This window comes from Hemitrygon akajei, chromosome 2, assembly GCF_048418815.1.
Source record: "Hemitrygon akajei chromosome 2, sHemAka1.3, whole genome shotgun sequence".
NCBI classification, from domain to species: Eukaryota; Metazoa; Chordata; class Chondrichthyes; order Myliobatiformes; family Dasyatidae; genus Hemitrygon; species Hemitrygon akajei.
In genome coordinates, this window is record NC_133125.1 from 37451318 (window position 1) to 37470262 (window position 18945).

The following is an 18945-nucleotide window of genomic DNA, read 5'->3' on the forward strand; positions in this document are numbered from 1 at the left end:
GAATGTTCCCTTTGTGGACAGGCGTATTTTCCTGCATATAGACGTTAGGTAGTTCACAATAGTTTTCACCATGTAAGTCGGCCACTTCCAATCCTGAAATGAAGTAGCTGCTCATGATATTCTCTTGACCCATGGTGTGTAAGGGAACCTGTGTCCTTTTCCTGCAAGGCTGAGCTTATTCATGAGGCCCACTGTACTTTCTTGATCTTGGAAAGCACAAGTAAACACTGCCTTGTTGTTAGGCCTCACTGGTACTGGAACTATGGGAAGTTTACAATTATGATCGCCAGCCCCCGTAAGACCATTAGATACCAGAGCACCACTTGCTGCTGTGTCCGATTCTTTCACAGCTTATTTTGTTCCTGCTCCCTTTTTGTTAGAGTGAATATCAAGTATGCTGGGGTGCTTGCCACTGCATACCTTGCTGATATGTCCTGTACACAAACAGCCAAAGCCACCATTTTCTTTTAGGAAGGCAATCTTCTCACTATGAGCCCTTTTCTCCAGCTGAGGTTACAAATCCAACGTATGTTCACATTTGCAGGGCAGACAAACCCCTATGGCTGATGAAACCATTTCTTTTCCATTAGTTCCAGGTTCAGTTTTAGCTTTACTTCTCACAGTGGTCCCGGTAGTTGCAAAGCTGCTTCCTTTAGCCTTAGATGAAATTGTGACTTAGTTTTGTTTACACCATTGTTTATTGCAGGTGATGTGGCATCCTGTATAGTCCCAAACATGGGGTGTTTAGCAATCATTACTTGCCTTTCAATAAAATTAACAATTTCAGTGAAAGTAATCTTCCAATTTTGCCTTCCTTGCAGTTCACAGACCACTATTCTCCATTTATCCCTAAGCATATAGGGCAATTTCTTTACAATAATTTTATCATATTAGCAGGCATGTCCAGCTCATACATGTACTGCACTTCTTCCATGGCACTGCAACAGCCTGTAAGAAGAAGAAGAGCTTTCATGTCTTCAGGTTTGATAGGTATCTAAGAAAATCCCTTTTGCATGATCGCGGATGCAGTTTTCTGTTCATTACTAGAATGTTCCTGTAGTAAAGCCTCAGCTTTTACATATCCTTTCTTAGGGTCAACATGCTGGCAACTTCTGACATTTTCTAGGGCGACCTCTAGTGTACTGTTCAAAGAAATGGAGGCTGTCATTATGGCTGCCAGTCTTGACTTCAACACTTTTCAAAAGTGTTCATGAATACGTGACACTGCAATGGATCTCCAATGAAGATTTGAATCTCTTTTAGGCAAAGTTGAAATGCATTGTTGTTGTACCAAAAAGTGTGCTATTTCATTTTGCTTCCTCATAATAACAATAATACTATTCTCACATCTATTATCCGAAAAAAGAATGTTTCCATGCTGTAAGTAAATGTCTCCATGAGCTGTTCGAGCTGTTGGATACAACATATGTTCAGGGTGCCTCCATAGTGCAGACAGAGAATAAACATCCTTAATGACCTCTTGAGGGTCTTATTCATGCTTCACAGACACTTCAGAAATGAATAAATCATCGTTGACATTAGCTGTTATAGTATTTCTTTGTGCTTTTTCAATATAGGAACTCACACCATAAGACTGTCCTGCTGGAGCACCTAAACATTTGCTTCACTTGAAGCCCTTAATACATTAACTTTGGCCACGTGTGTCAGTTTCTTCCTTTAACTTAAGCTGCTCCTTCCTTTTCCACTGATTTTCCTCTTGTTCTTCCAGCATATGTTTGTCCTTCAATAATTGTTGCTTTGTAAATAATGCAGCCAAATCAGCTTCTGCTAAGGCACCGATGACCCCTGTTTCCATCCAAGGGATCAGTGTGGACATAGTGGAGGATTACAAATACCTGGGGATACGAATTGACAATAAACTGGACTGGTCAAAGAACACTGAGGCTGTCTACAAGAAGGGTCAGAGCTGTCTCTATTTCCTGAGGAGACTGAGATACTATAACATCTGCCGGACGATGCTGAGGATGTTCTATGAGGCTGTGGTGGCCAGTGCTATCATGTTTGCAGTTGTGTGCTGGGGCAGCAGGCTGAGGGTAGCAGATACCAACAGAATCAACAAACTCATTCGTAAGGCCAGTGATGTTGTGGGGGTGGAACTGGACTCTCTGACGGTGATGTCTGAAAAGAGGATGCTGTCCAAGTTGCATGCCATCTTGGATAATGACTCCCATCCACTCCATAATGTACTGGTTAGGCACAGGAGTACATTCAGCCAGAGACTCATTCCACCAAGATGTAACATTGAGCGTCATAGGAAGTCATTCCTACCTGTGGCCATCAAACTTTACAACTCCTCCCTCAGAGTGTCAGACACCCTGAGTCAATAGGCTGGTCCTGGACTTATTTCCACTTGGCATGATTAACTTATTATTATTTAATTATTTATGGTTTTATATTGCTATATTTCTTCACTATTCTTGGTTGGTGTGGCTGTAACGAAACCCAATTTCCCTCGGGACCTCTGGAATTTTGAACACCCGCGAAGATCTCCTGTTGTACTAGCTTTGCTGACCTGTGAGTAAACTCTATGAAGTGCTCTGCTCCCAATGCTGATTGTACCTCTGGAACTGTTTGCTGATCAGGAAGCTTGACATTATTTCTCACATTGTCATGGTAAATTAACGATATACTGAGACCATTTAGAGAAGCTACACACGCAAAAATTTACCTGTCTCTTTTTCATCTGCATCAGGGAAGCAGAGACAGAGAAAGAAGAAATTCTGACCTCAGGCTTTCATTTATTTGGAACTTACACCAGTGACTGGAAAAATGAAAATGTAGCAATTTTGTTGAAATGAGGGTTGTGAAATAAATGTGGTCATTCAAGAAAGTGGTGGAAAAATGTACAAAGATCAATGGCAAGAATGCAATTAACTCTAACTTGGAGAAACATGGATTGTAAAGGGATATCCAATGTAGATTTGTTAAAGATAAAACATACCTGACGAATCAGATACAGATTTTGATAAAAGAAAGGGAGTACTAATGAAAACGGTACAGCAGACCCATAGAGGGACCTTTTATCATGTATTCAGAAAATGATGCAATTAACTATTAAAGGAAATGTGGTCCCTTAAGTGCAAAAGTGGCCAAGGATAGAGGGCTAAGAATAATGATGGTTAGATGATTTTCTGATTATGAGTAATATGCAATTGGTTCTCTGGCCATCTGTATTAGTTTTTTTTTCAAATGTAAATTATCTGGTACTGGTTATAGAGAGCACATTTTCCAAGATGGCATTGGTAAAAAAGTAAAAAGTAGGCAGGATGTGAACAAACTTTAGAACGTAGATCAGAAAATGGACAGACACACAGAAAATGCAATTGCATATGTATTAAATAATGGACGGGGAGAAACTAAACAGAGAGGTAGTATGAAACAGAAACAGCAAGTGTTAGGACTATTCAACACATCATGCAGTGTACCAGCCTGAAGTGGCACTTTATGTCGGTGTGCTAAGGTCCTGGGAAACAAGCTCAAAATCAATCAACAAACAATTGAGGCCGTCCCTGCAAGTGCTCAAAATGTGAAACCACAGTTTAGCTATTGCACACCAAGAGGGTGGAACCAGTATAAACTTGAGCTGAAAGTATTAAGTGACATGTAACTGTGATTTGCATTCTAAATGGAAAATGACATCTTACAGTGCCATGTACTGCATTAAATCTAAATGATCTGCATTATACTTGTATTAGCTCTGTTTAATTATACTGAATCTTTACACTTTTCTGAATAAAGTATATTTTTGATTAAAATAATCAGGAACGGGTTGCTTAACATAGATCAATTCTTTCAAGAAACTGACTCATGCATAATACCTTGGGTGGTTTCCTTCTGTCTTGTAAGATGCACTATTTTGGTTTGAATATTCCGCTGTGTAGTAGAGAAAGGTAGAGGAATAGAATTGTATAAGTGGCTGAAGAACTGTACTTTTGGAAAGCATTATATATCAACTTTCACATATTGTCCATACAATTGTGTTTCAATATGCCTGCAAGTAACAACACCATGGTAGGGCGACACTATCCTGCTCAAGGCGTCGGAGTTCAGAGTTCAGTTCTGATGCTGTCTGCTCGTGAATGCGTAGGTTTCCTCCAGGTGCTTCGGTTCCCCCCCACATTCCAAAGACGTACGGCTCAATGGATTAATTAGTCTTTGTAAATTGTCCTGCAATTAGGTGAGGGTGAAATAGGTGGATTGTTTTGATGGTGCCGCTTATTGGACTAGAAGAGCCTGTTCTGCAAACTGTCTCTAAATAAGCACAATCGAGACTTCTTTAACAGGTTAAGCAAGATGACCTGACTAGTAATTAGAAGTTGGAAAGGAACATGGTACAATTGAATAGTATATACCACATGCTGTTTACAATCAAATTTAACAGTGGACTGGCCAGTTGACATGCACTTCTGCAGTCAAACTATATTGTTCTCTGAAGTACATTTTAGCAGATCTATCATTCAATTAGTGATCTTTTCTCCACTCTGGCTATACACTTATTGTGGTTAATGTAATTTTGGTTGTGAACAATAATAGTTGCTTTAAGATTGATATTTTAAGAACTGTGTCAAAAGGGCCTCAACATTATTTGCAAAAAGGCATGCAACAAAGAGCTTTGAAATAACAAAAACGGGCTTTTGTCACAAGGGGACGTGGAGACTGGACCCAAATGCAGGACGCAGGCACTGAAGTACTAGGGGCAGGACAGGAACAACTAAAGGATAGAATAAGATGGGGAGACCTTGGCATGCAAAGGTGATCCTGGGGTTCAGAGAGAGTTCATGGCAAAGGCAGGACCCTGGAGTTCATGGCAAAGGCAGGACCTTGGGTAGGCTAAAGGATGGGTCTATGGGACAAGGAATGCTGGGAGGATAGCCCCCTGGGCGGGCCACATAACTTCTGGGCAGGGCCTGGCCTCCCAGGCAGGAATACAGGGGTCTGGGCAGGTGCAGGGCACAACCCATCAGAAGAGAGGGGTAGGAAAGGGTCAGAGTCCCCTGCCGGGCAACGGCAGTCCGGCCTGCTTACCTGACAGAGGCAAGGGATCAGAAGGGAGCTCGGTACAGGGTGACTTTGAGAACGGACTTACAGAACTAGATGATTAACAGTGGGTATCTAAGCCAGGGTTGAAATGGGGTAGATAGGCAAACCAGCACATACAAGAGGAACAGGACAACCCCCAACTAGACTCAGTCCCAGAGCCCCTTATATACACCTGCCAGCAGATAGGTCTCAGGTGCGCCTCCTTAAGCCAAGATGATCCTATTTGGGCTTAAGGGTGAAGGGAGGGGTGGCTACAAGACCCGGAGTCCGTGGACTGGATCCAGACCCGGAATGCGGGCCCCGGACCGGACCATAACAGCTTTATTTTGAGCTTCTCCAGCTTAATGCGTATTTATCTGTACACTTTGAAAGTGGACGTTGTTTAATGCCAGAAATCGATTGTTAGTGATCCATTCGAGTGGACATTCTCTCTTGTGAACTTTTAAAAATCTAGACCAAGTCACTCCTTAAGAAACAGACACATAGCTGGATGTGAAGATGCTGTTAGCAGGATACAAAGATTATTTTGAGACAGTTTGATGCATCATCAATAACTCTCTGAGATGTGAGGCAAGGTATCGGCTTTTATTGACTGGAAGAAAGAACAAGCAGCAATTGACCACCACACTACATCCTGGAGACTGAGCGGCAGGACTCAGGCCCCAATCGCCTTTATACCGGGTCTGTGGGAGGAGCCACAGGAGCAGTCCAGACAGGTATATGTAGTTCACCACACAGTTGCATGTCGTTTTTTTGGGAATCCACAGAGAATATAGATTCCATCCACGTATACCACCTGATTATTAATAGGAAAAATTAGGGAAAGTAAAACAATATATTACTGAAAAATTGCTTCTTTCTTATTGGTAAGATTTCAGTGGTTATATTTTATAAACATGATTAACTCATTTACATTAATCTGTAGAATGTATAATCAAAATAAACAGAGCAATTTATTATTTAACCTGCTCACATGACATTAACCGGCACGGTTCACTTGGCGCGTGTAAACACGAAGGCTGGTGCAATCGATGTCTTTCTTGCACAAAGCTGCTCCGATCAGGCGGGTTCCTGGCGCTTGAGGAGCTGTGCTATCCAATTGGATTGCCCGGGAGTTTGGGAAGAACCAATTGGAAAGCGCTGAAAACAATCGGTTTGTGAGTGCCCAATCAAAAGTGCAGTGTTACAGTGACCGTGCAGATTTTTTTTTGTCAATTGGAACGAAGGGAAGGTTCTCCGCAGAATCTTAAACACGGTCCCAATGGAAGACAGTCGGAAGCACGTAATTAATTTTGCTGCTGGCCCTTCCAAGCTCCCACGACCGGTGAGTTGCTTTTCGTGTGCATATGTGTCTCTCTCTATGCTCCCCCTGCGTTTGAAGCTGAAAAGTAGTTTTTAAACGATTTGAAACAGGCAGTGGAAAACTGCGCTAGAAGTCTGTGAAATATTAAGTTCTTGAATGGAGCTATGCGTCTGCACCAGTTTTCAACTGCGCGTTGAGGATTATGGTTTAAAACTGCATTTCGCTTCGTGACTATATTTACTACTGTGGCTTCTTTGACCCTACTCGTTTAGGAGTTCTGGTCTATTTCCTCTGTAGTAAAGGTATGATAGAGACTTTTGAATGGCTACTAATTGGTTACGCTTTATGCACTGCTATATGCTGCTGAGCGCATTAAGAATAAAGTTATGTAAGAATTCTCTAGTTTAACTTGCAAGGAGAATGATAATGAGACTATCAATGCCCGCCGTACAATAGAGGTACTTATAACTAACTGCAATTCCTGAAGCTCCCACTAGGAGCTGCATAGTATAAATTGTTTTTCCTGCACGGGATGTTTGTTGTATGTAGTCTCCTCTGAATCAACTTTATGACCATCTTATTAGATATGAACTTCAAATTTTATGAGCTTTTTCTGCTATTATGAGTAATTGGACACGTTTTCTTAATTTTAAGACTATTATTGTTGAGCTAATTGAGTGATTTTTCTTTTTTATGATTATACTATATAACACAATTTCTCTGGCGTTTGTTTTAAAGTTTGGGCTTTTGTTTCCTGATTTGATGTCTAATAGAACAATTCTGTCATATCTTCTCTCTTTTTATTGCTGCAGATTGCTGGTCTGACCAGCAGCAAGGGGAAAATCCATGCCACAGATCCAGCGCATGCTCTGTCATCTGGTGTCTTTTGACATCAATTTTGGCCTGGCCTCAATGTCTTTTCTACGTCAGTTCCCTGAAACCCTCAATTAGAACAGTATAGCACAGGAACTGGCCCTTTGGCCTACAATATTATACCAAACCAATTAAATTAGTAGTCAAGTAGCAAATTCAACTAATCTCCTCTGCATACAAATGTTCATACCCTTCCATTTTCCTCCCATTCATGTGGCCATCTAAATGTCCCTAATTGATCTGTCTCTACCAGACTCCAGACAGTGCATTCCAAGCATCCACGACTCTGGTTTTAAATAAAACTTTGCTGCTCAACCTTAAATACATACCCTCTGGGATTAGACATAGCAATCTTGAGATGCTGTGTGTTTACTCTATGCCTCTCAGAATCTTATAACTCTCTATCAGATCTCCCCTCAGCCATGGCTGTTCCAGAGAAAACAGCCCAACCACTTATTATTGCATACCAAGCGGCATTCTGGTAAGCCTTTTCTGCACCCTCTTCAAAATCTCAACATACTACTTATAATGGGGCAAACAGAACTGTATGTGTTGTGTACTTGATATTTGAGTAATATGTAATATAGGGTCTTGTTTACATAATTCATTGTGGGTTATGTGTAAGAAGTACTGCATGTGAATGGCATACGTTGTTGCATCACAACATCAAAAGTGAGCACCTCACTAAAGAAAGCTAAGTACTCGAGTATCCCCGGCTCCCATGTTTTTCTTTCGATTGGTTCCTGAAATTACAAAATATAACAGTGGCGATGAGAAAGGTTTAAAAACTAACTTGAGATGACTACTTATCTGTTCTTTGCCGGGGGCTTAGATGTTCAAGTTCCATTTCTTTGGAAGGGAAGAAAGGAGTTGAGTTTTTTTTTGGAATAAAAGGCATGCAGGAAAGGGACGAAATTCATGGGGCCAGAAACGGTAACTTATGGGTGGAAAAATAACAGAACTGGCTGGCTGCATTGGGAAAGATAGACATGTTCGATTGCACAACAGATAACTGGATGGTGTATACTGAACAAATTAAGCTGTATTTTAAAGCAAATGAAATGGCCAATGAAAAGCAAGTGCCAATATTACTGACTGCAATAGGTGGAAAAGCATACAGTTTGCTTTGAAGTCTGACTACTCCAACCAAACCAGCTGAAATGAGTTTTGCTCATATTGTGAATGTAATGCAGGCACATTTAGAACTTAAACCATTGTTGATTGCAGAATATTTTGGGTTTCATTAGCAGATTCAAAAGGAAGGGGAGTCCATTTCAGCATATTTATTTGAACTGAAGAAATCCATGCATTGTCATTTCAGTGATGGGCTTAATGATGCACTGAGAGATTGTTTAATTTGTGGAATCTTACGGGAAAACAATCAAAAACTGCTCCTAGCTGAAACAAAACTTACAATTAACAGAGCAGTTAAATTGCTGTATCAATGGAAACAGTTGCTAGAGCTGCAATTGAGTTATACTCAGGAATGAAAGTGAATGTGAACAAAATCGCAACTTTTAAACAGAAACATACCTGGCTGAGCAAATTGTGTTACTGTTGTGGAGGTGGCAGGGGCTTGCGTACACCAGCCCAATGCAAGTTTAAAGGTGAAATGTGCAAGAAATGTAATAAAATACGACACATACAAAGAGCGTGTCAGCCAGACAAATAAATGGACTGCACAGGGAAGAGAAAAGATTTTAAAAAATCAAGTTGCAGTATGCAAAACTCCAGATGCAGCTTAACTGGAGTTGTATAAAGCTGCAACATACTTCCTGATGTATGAACTCAATGCCTCAAATAACAAAGGCAAATATGCTTTCTTGACCACCCTATTAATCTATGTAGCCACTTTCAGAGAGCTATGAACTTGGACTCCCCAAGATCCCTATGCACATCAACACTGTTAAGGATCTTGCATTTAGTAACCAAGGTGCAACACTTCACGTTTGGCTGGGTTAAACTCCATCTGCCATTTTTCTGCCCATGTCTGCAACAGTCTATCTTGCTGTATTCTTTGCCCGTCAACAACACCACCAATCTTTGTATCATCTGCAAACTTGCTAACCCACCCATTTATGTTTTAAATCTATTTAAATACATGATACACAGCAGAGGACCCAGAACAGATCCTTGCGGAACACCACCTATCACAGATCTCCAACTAGAATAAGTCCCTTTGACCACTACTGTCTTCTATGAGTAATCAAATTTTGAATCCAAATAACTCATTGACCATGACTGCCATGCATGAGCCTCCCATGAGGGACTCTGCAAATGCTTTACTAAATTTCATGTGGATAATGTGCACAGCTCTACCTTCAATCATCCTTATCACCTCATCATGAAACTCGATCAGTTTTGTAAGAGAGAACTTGCCCTACACACAGCCATGCTAGTTTCCCCTACTTAGCCCATGGTTTAGCCAAATGCTCATAAATTCTATCTCTAAGAATTCCCTCCAGTAACTTCCTTACCACTGATAGGAGGTCTGTAGTTTCCTGGAGTATCCTTAATTCCCTCCTTGAGTAATGGAAAAACAGTAGCTACTTGCCAGACCTGAGACCTCGCCTGTGGCTAGAGAGGACATGAAAATATTGGTCAAGGCACCAGCAATTCCTTTGGCCTCTCTCAGTAATCTGGTCTATATCCCATCAGGCACTGGGGGACTTTAAGAGACCCAACACTACCTCCTTTGCCTCAATGCCTTGGCACATCAATACACTCAGCACCCGATCTCCCTATCCTCCATGCTCTTCTTGGTAAATACCAATGTAAAGTACTCATACAGGACATCACCCACCACCTCTGCATCCAAGGAAATATCTTCCCCCACCCACCCTTATCCTTGAGTGGTCTTGCCCTCTCTCTGTTTATCCACTTGCTCTTGATGTATGTACAGAATGCATTAGGATTTTCTGTATTCCTACTGGCCAAGGACTTTTCATGGTCCTTCCTTGCTTTCCTAATTCCCTCCTTCAAAGATTCAAGGGACATTTGTTATCAAAGAACATAAAAATTATACAGCATCCATGGAAACGAGCAGTCAACGTTTCGGGCCGCGACCCTTCGTCAGGACTGAAGAGGGAGGGGGCATATGTAACTTCTGATCTTTCTAATCCATGATTATAAAAGTAATTGAATGTATAGCCTGTGTAATGACTGGGTAAGTAGATAGCAATAAATTATAATAAGGCCTATATATTTCCTTTTTATTTCTTCCTGGGACTTTTACAGTCGGATGACCTTGTATTGTTTTGTAAAACATTTGTTCACTGCCAAATGCATTTTGATGAATTGCCATTCTTATGCCTTCATTTTACCTTGACAGCTGCCTTTTGTTTGTCTTTTAAACTCCAGCATGAGCCGATGCTGCCAGATGTGTCTGTTCAATTTTCTGAGCCATTCCTTCAGAATTGACGATGACTATCTCCCACTCTAGTTTTGTGAATCTGAAGTGGCAAATGGGGTTGATGGGGTGTGTAGTGGGTAGCTTACATGGGGCTTCTGTACACTCAGTGCATGGACTTGAAGCTCTCAATGTCAAATGCTCCTCCTCTACTTCATGTATCCATGGGCTAGAGATTCCCAGAAGCTGGCGAGGACGACAAATTTGAGCACATCCTCGATTCTTTTCCTCTGTCTGGCCTGGTTATCTCTTCCTAGTTTCTTAGTACACCGTGCTCTGGTGGCAATCAGAGAACAGACTACTTGACTTGGTTCTGTGCTACACAGAAACATGATGATGATGGCATCTGTCTGTCTCAAAGGGCAATGTGCTCAAAGTGGCTCTGGAAGATCCTTTCCAGGGTACAAGCCTGGGTGGAAGGTATGGAGATCCTGGGATACCCAGTCATCAAAGTCCCCTCTCGGCCTCATTGCTGTAGTCCACAGGAAAGCTAAGCATTACATTTGGCACCAGCTTGGCTGCAGGAGGAGCAGGAAGGATGTTCAGTGATGTCCTGCCGCCTTGGGCACTCCACTTAAGTTTTTCTGTCTGGGTTCGCTCCTATAGCCTTTGTCACTCCTGAGGCTGCCCATAAGGTAGTGGGGCTATTTACCTATAGCTGGGGATCCATTTCACAAGCACCAGGCAGTGTCCACACACCAGCGGGCCTGCGTGCCTTATTGTGTTCTTATTGAGGCAATGCAAAACCTAGATTATATTTGGTGAGGGTTTTTATGTGGCATGTAATATTTTTGCCACAAGTATTGGTGACCAGCAAGAGTGAATCTATCCATTTAGTCTTGATATTTGGCAGGACTCCAATCACTGAGTCCCTTCCATCAATATCCTGACATCATTGACCACAAACAATACCAGCAGCAAATAAATACTGATTAATATAGCCTCACTATTAAATGAGGTTGTTAATTAGTATAACCTCATTAAAAGTGTTTACAAGAGCAAGTCAGAAGTTGGACATCCTGTGGTAAGTGACTGGCCTCCTGATGAGAAGCAGGCCGGTATGTGGAGTACAGGTGTTCCTTGTTTAATCAGATGAATTCCTGTGCTTTTTTTCTACATGTGCAGAATGTTTAATTCAATTAACTGTATGAATCGTTCCTCTTTTGAAGTATGAGTTGAACTCCAACAACTTACCAGAAGCTCGGCATCAGCAAGGACAAAGCAGCCATATTTATTTGGCGTTCCAATAAGCCCTTCTGAACATGTTCATTCCCTTATGTAATATAATTGCAGCCATCTGAGCCACCTCCAAAATGCACTGCAGTTGCCCGCCCTGGCTAATCTTTAAGAGCATCCCTCTTGCCCATGACCTCATGCACCAAGAAGGATGAGCAGCAGGCACAAGGACCACCACCACCTGTTGGTTCCCTTCCAAGCCTGGCATTACCTTTATTTTGCAGGTTCTTCATTGTTACTGTATTTAAACCCTCGAGCTTGCTGCCCACCAGTACTGTGAGCATATCTCCAGGGCACTTGGAAATAAATGCTATTACTCACTCCTTAAAAATAAAGCTTAAAAGAATTTGGGAGTGGGGGGTGATATTGTCCTAATTCACGTTCATATTCACTCAATTTTTAAGGGAATGAAGGATTCAGTCAAATTACAGGGTGCGTAATTTGTGTTTTGTGGGTACTTGTAGGAATCCAATTATAGGATCAAAATATCTTTAGAAGCGCGACAGTTGGTATGGATTTAAGGAACAGTCTATTTGAAACTTTTGAAGCTGTGACAAGGTCAGAGGGTAGTGCATATAATGTGTGGACTTCAGCAAGATGTCACATGGCAAGCTAATCCAACAAAAAGTAAAAGCAGATGAGATTCAGTGGAGAAATGGTGGCAGGCTATAATACTGTGAGAGGAGGTGTTCATATCATTGCTTGTGGCTGTTGCCATAATTGGCTCATTGTTGTTTTTTTGTACCAATATGTACGTAGTTAAAAGCTTGTCTGGTATATAGTTATGCAGATCAGATCATTACACAGTGCATAGAGCTGGAATAAGGTAAAACAATATCAATCTTACCTTTCAGCCTATATCTGCTAAATTCAGATACCTCTACGTTTGTGAGCATTCACTTCATCTCTGTCCCTCATAATTTTATGTATCTCTTTTAAGGTCACCCCTCAGACTTCCACGTTCCTGTGGAAAACAATTCCAGTCTCTCCATGTAACTGAAGTCTAAGGAACATCATTGTAAAACCTTCTGACATAGTCTGACATCAGTGGTGGGGAAAATGCTAGAGTCGGTTATCAAAGATGTGATAACAGCACATTTGGAAAGAGGTGAAATCATCGGACAAAGTCAGCATGGATTTGTGAAAGGAAAATCATGTCTGACGAATCTTATAGAATTTTTTGAAGATGTAACTAGTAGAGTGGATAGGGGAGAGCCAGTGGATGTGATATATTTAGATTTTCAAAAGGCTTTTGACAAGGTCCCACACAGGAGATTAGTGTGCAAACTTAAAGCACACAGTATTGGGGGTATGGTATTGATGTGGATAGAGAATTGGTTGGCAGACAGGAAGCAAAGAGTGGGAGTAAACGGGACCTTTTCAGAATGGCAGGCAGTGACTAGTGGGGTACTGCAAGGCTCAGTGCTGGGACCCCAGTTGTTTACAATATATATTAATGATTTAGACAAGGGAATTAAATGCAGCATCTCCAAGTTTGCGGATGACACGAAGCTGGGCGGCGGTGTTAGCTGTGAGGAGGATGCTAAGAGGATGCAGGGTGACTTGGATAGGTTAGGTGAGTGGGCAAATTCGTGGCAGATGCAAATTAATGTGGATAAATGTGAGGTTATCCACTGTGGTTGCAAGAACAGGAAAACAGATTATTATCTGAACAGTGGCCGATTAGGAAAAGGGGAGATGCAATGAGACCTAGGTGTCATTGTACACCAGTCATTGAAGGTAGGCATGCAAGTACAGCAGGCGGTGAAAAAGGCAAATGGTATGTTGGCATTCATAGCAAAAGGATTTGAGTACAGGAGCAGGGAGGTTCTACTGCATTTGTACAAGGCCTTGGTGAGACTGCACCTAGAATATTGTGTGCAGTTTTGGTCCCCTAATCTGAGGAAAGACATTCTTGCCATAGAGGGAGTACAGAGAAGGTTCACCAGGTTGATTCCTGGGATGGCAGGACTTTCATATGAAGTAAGACTGGATCGACTAGGCTTATACTCACTGGAATTTAGAAGATTGAGGGGGGATCTTATTGAAACGTATAAAATTCTAAAGGGATTGGACAGGCTAGATGCAGGAAGATTGTTTCCGATGTTGGGGAAGTCCAGAACGAGGGGTCACAGTTTAAGGATAAAGGGGAAGCCTTTTAGGACCGAGATGAGGAAAAACTTCTTCACACAGAGAGTGGTGAATCTGTGGAATTCTCTGCCACAGGAAACAGTTGAGGCCGGTTCATTGGCTATATTTAAGAGGAAGTTAGATATGGCCCTTGTGGCTAAAGGGATCAGGGGGTATGGAGAGAAAGCAGGTACAGGGTTCTGAGTTGGATGATCAGCCATGATCATACTGAATGGCGGTGCAGGCTCGAAGGGCTGAACGGCCTACTCCTGCACCTATTTTCTATGTTTTCCTGCACCTTCTCTAGCTTACTGGCATCCTTCCTATAGTGAAGTAACTGGAAATGCACAGACCTTCTGTTATTAAATTTGGGTTTACTTTGATGAAGCGATAAGGGAAGCTCTAAATCTTAAATTTGATTCTGCACACAATATATCTCAATTTTAATGGAATATCTTTTGGACTTCTGTGGTGCTAGGCCAATACATTTTCTGGACTATTAGAAAACACTCCTAAACGTATCTCAGCACTTTTAATTTGCATTTCTTTTTCCAGATGTTTTATAGCAGTATAATTTTTCATTGAACCCAGTGAGTTTCAGGGCAACATGGCAGCCTGAAGCCCAGTGAGCCTGATGTATTTTATGTTGAAATCTAGTGAATAACCTAATACTTTGGATGATGTCATCTGTTACAAAAGGTGCATTTGATTATCATTGGATGAAATTGGCAAATTGGTGCATAAGACATGGGAGCAGAATTGGGCCATTTAACCCATTAAGTCTAAGCTACCATTTCATCATGGCCGATCAAATTTTTCCCTCAGCCCCGATTTCCTGCCTTTTCCCGTAGCTGTTCACGCCCTGACCAATCAAGAATCTATTTCTGCCTTAAATATACATAAAGATGTCCTCTACAGCTGCCTGTGACAAAGAACTCCACATATTCACCACTCTCTGGCTGAATAAATTCCTCTTCATCTCCATTCTAAAAGGACCCCCCTCTATTCTGAGGATATCCTCTGGCCTTAGACTCTCCCACTAGAGGAAATGTCCTCTCCACATTCACTCTATCAAAGCCTTTTACCACTCGATGGGGTTCAATGAGATTCCCCCCTCATTCTTCTGAATCCTGGTGAATACAGGCCCAGAGCCATCACATGCTTTTCGTACAGCAAGCAATTCAATCCTGGGCAAACACGAGGAAATCTGCAGATGCTGGAAATTCAAACAACAACAACACAAAAAATGCTGGTGGAACACAGCAGGCCAGGCAGCATCTATAGGGAGAAGCGCTGTCGATGTTTCGGGCCGAGACACTTCGTCAGGACTAACCGAAAGGAAAGATAGTAAGAGATTTGAAAGTATTGGGGGTGGAGGGGGAAATGTGAAATGATAGGAGAAGACTGGAGGGGGTGGGATGAAGCTAAGAGCTGGAAAGGTGATTGGCGAAAGTGATACAGAGATGGAGAAGGGAAAGGATCATGGGACGGGAGGCCTCAGGAGAAAGAAGGGGGGGGGGGGGGGGGGAAGCACCAGAGGGAGACGGAGAACAGGCAAACAACTAAATATGTCAGGGATGGGGTAAGAAGGGGAGGAGGGGTGTTAACAGAAGTTAGAGAAGTCAATGTTCATGCCATCAGGTTGGAGGCTACCCAACCGATATATAAGGTGTTGTTCCTCCAACCTGACTTTGGATTCATTTTGACAATAGAGGAGACAATAGACAATTCAATCCTGGAATCATTTTTGTGATCCTCCTTTGAACCCTGTCCAGTTTCAGCCCATTCTTTCTGAGTTAAGGGGCCCAAATCTGCTTACAGTACTCCGTGAGGCCTCACCAGTGCTTCATAAATCCTCAACATTACATCCTTGCTTTTTATATCCTAGTCCTATTGAAAGGGAATGCTAACATTGCATTTTCTTTCCTCACCGCAAATTGACCTTTAGGGAATCCTGCACAAGGACTCCCAAGTCCCTTTGTGGCTCAGGTTTTTGAATTCTCTCTCCATTTAGAAAATAGTCAACTTTTCATTACTTCTACCAAAGTACATGACCATATACTTACTGACACTGTACTTGTTTGCCATTTCTTAGCCCGTTCTCCTAATCTGTCTAATTCCTTCTGTAGCGCTGCTGCTTCCTCAAAATTACCTGCCCCTACGCCTATCCTAGTAAACTTGGCCACAAAGCCATCAATTCCATCATCCAAATCATTGACATATAACGTAAAAAGAATCGGTCCCAACACAGACCCCTGTGGAACACCACTAGTCACTGTTAGCCAACTAGAAAAGGCTCCATTTATTCTCACTCTTTGCTGCCGGCAATGAGCCTCTGCTTTATCCATGCTAGAACCTCTTCTGTAATACTGTGGGCCCGTAGTTTGTTAAGCAACCTCATGTGTGGCACCTTGTCAAAGGCCTTCTGCAACTCCAAGAGCACAATATCAACCAATTCTCCTTTGTCTATCTTGCTTGTTATTTCTTCAAAGAATTCCAATGTATGGGGAAAGATAGAACTCACTTCTGCTAACATACTCTTTTTGTGTTGGTATTATTGGACTGAATATTCCTTGTGTAGTGAAGAAGTGGCGAAATGACATCATATTGGTAGAAGTCATTGCTTTTATAATTCACTTTGGTTTTGTGCTGGTGATGGTACTTAAAAGGGTTCTTGTGCCTTTCCAGGTCTTGCTTCAAGCACAAAAAGAGCTGCTGGATTACAATGGACTGGGAATTAGTGTTCTAGGTAAGACCTAAAGTATTTGATTTATCTTGATGCAATTTGGCAATTACTTTCTAACTCCATTCTCGTCTTTAAACAGAAATGAGCCACAGATCAGCAGACTTCCTCAAAATTGTCAACACTGCAGAAAATGACTTGCGAGAACTACTGTAAGGGGCAAGTGTACTTTATCCTCCTGGTGCAGTTAAATTCTTACAATGTACTCTGCACTCCATGGTTTATCATGTAGAAGTATTTGAATTTTGTTGGATGTAATTGGTAAATTTTTACAGATTTTTCCACTTGTGGGGGGGGGGGCGGGTGGAAAGCAGTATACACTGGTGCTGAAATACTTTCCTGTGTTGGCATTATTGCACGAAGTCACGTGTGCTGCTACATCTTTCTTATAAATGTGTTTCTGATTTCACACATGCTTATTGTGAGGTGATTCAGGGTGGCAATCAGAAGATCGTGTATCTGCTGTTCATCCTTGTGGGGCACATACTGTCCAGCAGGCATGCCTCTGGTCCTTTGGGTCATTCGCAGCCAGATATGTTAACCTAACAATTTGAATGAGATGGCTAATTTTGCGTTGAAAACCTATGTGAGGCTGAGTTAACATAAGAACCTGAGAAACAGGAGCAGGAGTCGGCCATCTGGCCCGTCGAGCCTGCTCCGCCATCCAATAAGATCATGTCTGATCTGGCCATGGTCTCCTCTCCACCTGCCTTTTCCCCGTAACCCTTAATTCCCCTATTATGCAAAAATCTATCCAAACTTGTCTTGAGTATATTTACTGAAGTAGCCTCCACTGCTTCATTGGGCAGAGAATTACAGATTCAACATTCTCGGGGTGGGGGGGGGGGGGGGAGTAGTTCCTCCTCATCTGTTCCAGATCTACTCCCCTGAATCTTGAGGCTATGTCTCCTAGTTCTAGTCTCACCTACCAGCGGAAACAACTTTCCTGCCTCTCTCTTATCAATCCCTTTCATAATTTCATATTCTTCTCTCAGATATCCTCTCGTTCTTCTGAATTCCAGCGAGTACAGTCCCAGGCAGCTCAATCTCTCTTCATAGTCTAACCCCCTCATCTCTGGAATCAACTTGGTGAACCACCTCTGCACCATCTCCAAAGTCAGTATATCCTCCTTCAAGTAAGGAGACCAGAACTGCACACAGTACTCCAGATGCGGCCTCACCAGTACCCTGTACTGTTGCAGCATGACCTCCTTGCTCTTAAATTCAATCTGTCTAGCAATGAAGGGCAACATTCTGTTTGCCTTCTTGATAACCTGCTGCACTTGCAAACCAATCTTTTGATTCATGCACAAGCACTTGCAATTCCCTCTGCACAGCAGCATGCTGCAATTTTTTTTTTTACCATTTGAATAACAATCTGCTCTTTCATTTTTCCTTCCAAAGTGGATGACCTTTCATTTACCAACATTGTACTCCATTTGCCAGACCCTTACCCACTCACTTAACCTATCTATAATCACTCTGTAGACTCTCTGTATCTTCTGCACAATTTGCTTTTCCACTCAATTTGGTATCCTCAGCAAAGTTAGATACACTACACTCGGTCCCCTCTTCCAGATTGTTAATGTATTTTGTGAACAGTTGCGGGCCCAGCACCAACCCCTGCGGCACACCGCTCACCATTGATTGCCAACCAGAGTAACAGTGTTTTTAAAAAAATCTCAATACTTTTAATTTGTCTCTGATACTAATTTTTTAACTAAAACTATTTTTAAAATATTTTAATCCTTTGGTGAGCTATTTTAAAAACAGTTCAAAGGCCTTTGAGCACAACAAGCTGTCAGATGGGCCAGCAAGGTATTGCAGGTGTAGGCCTCAGCATCTATCACCCAAGGCCTAGTTACGATTCATAGTGTTCTCCATTTCACTGGAAGGGTTTTGGATGTGGAGAGTCGGGGTGTTTGGTCCTCTACACCTGTGCAAGCTTTGTGGTGGGCTGTGGGTGACCAGTTTGGGTGCTGGACTCCACTAGCATTTCACCTTCTCTACAATATTCACCTGTAGAATTGAGGTCAACTAGTATACTGGTTATAAGAAAAATATTTACTAGAATCATAATGATCATGCCGTCTGATGGATGCACTTTTCAACTTGTGTGTTTTTGGTAATAATTTTATTGGTTAGGTTATTTACATATTCACTATCATTTTAAGGGATGAATGGCTTTCT

At 42.0% G+C, this 18945-nt stretch overlaps 1 protein-coding gene and 1 long non-coding RNA gene across 6 annotated transcripts in view; one reads left to right on the forward strand and one right to left on the reverse strand.

Moving 5' to 3' along the window:
- Positions 1 to 5627: 5627 nt before the first annotated feature.
- On the reverse strand, positions 5628 to 6162 carry LOC140740889 (uncharacterized). Its single transcript, XR_012101954.1, has 2 exons — positions 6035 to 6162; positions 5628 to 5857 (listed from the first exon to the last, which is right to left on the reverse strand). It is a non-coding gene; the product is annotated as an uncharacterized lncRNA (long non-coding RNA).
- A 70-nt stretch (positions 6163 to 6232) lies between these two features.
- LOC140740869 (phosphoserine aminotransferase-like) overlaps positions 6233 to 18945 on the forward strand; it is a 41895-nt gene continuing 29182 nt past the window's right edge. Inside the window, exons 1-4 of one of the 5 annotated variants that reach the window (XM_073070489.1) lie at positions 6269 to 6385; positions 7177 to 7718; positions 16701 to 16761; positions 16838 to 16914. In XM_073070489.1, coding sequence (XP_072926590.1) covers positions 16889 to 16914 — 26 coding nt within the window. In that variant the 5' untranslated portion in view covers positions 6269 to 6385; positions 7177 to 7718; positions 16701 to 16761; positions 16838 to 16888. Of the gene's footprint in view, positions 6386 to 7176; positions 7719 to 15337; positions 15360 to 16700; positions 16762 to 16837; positions 16915 to 18945 lie in introns of those variants that run through there. The other 4 variants (XM_073070461.1, XM_073070453.1, XM_073070480.1 and 1 more) reach the window with 4 other exon arrangements.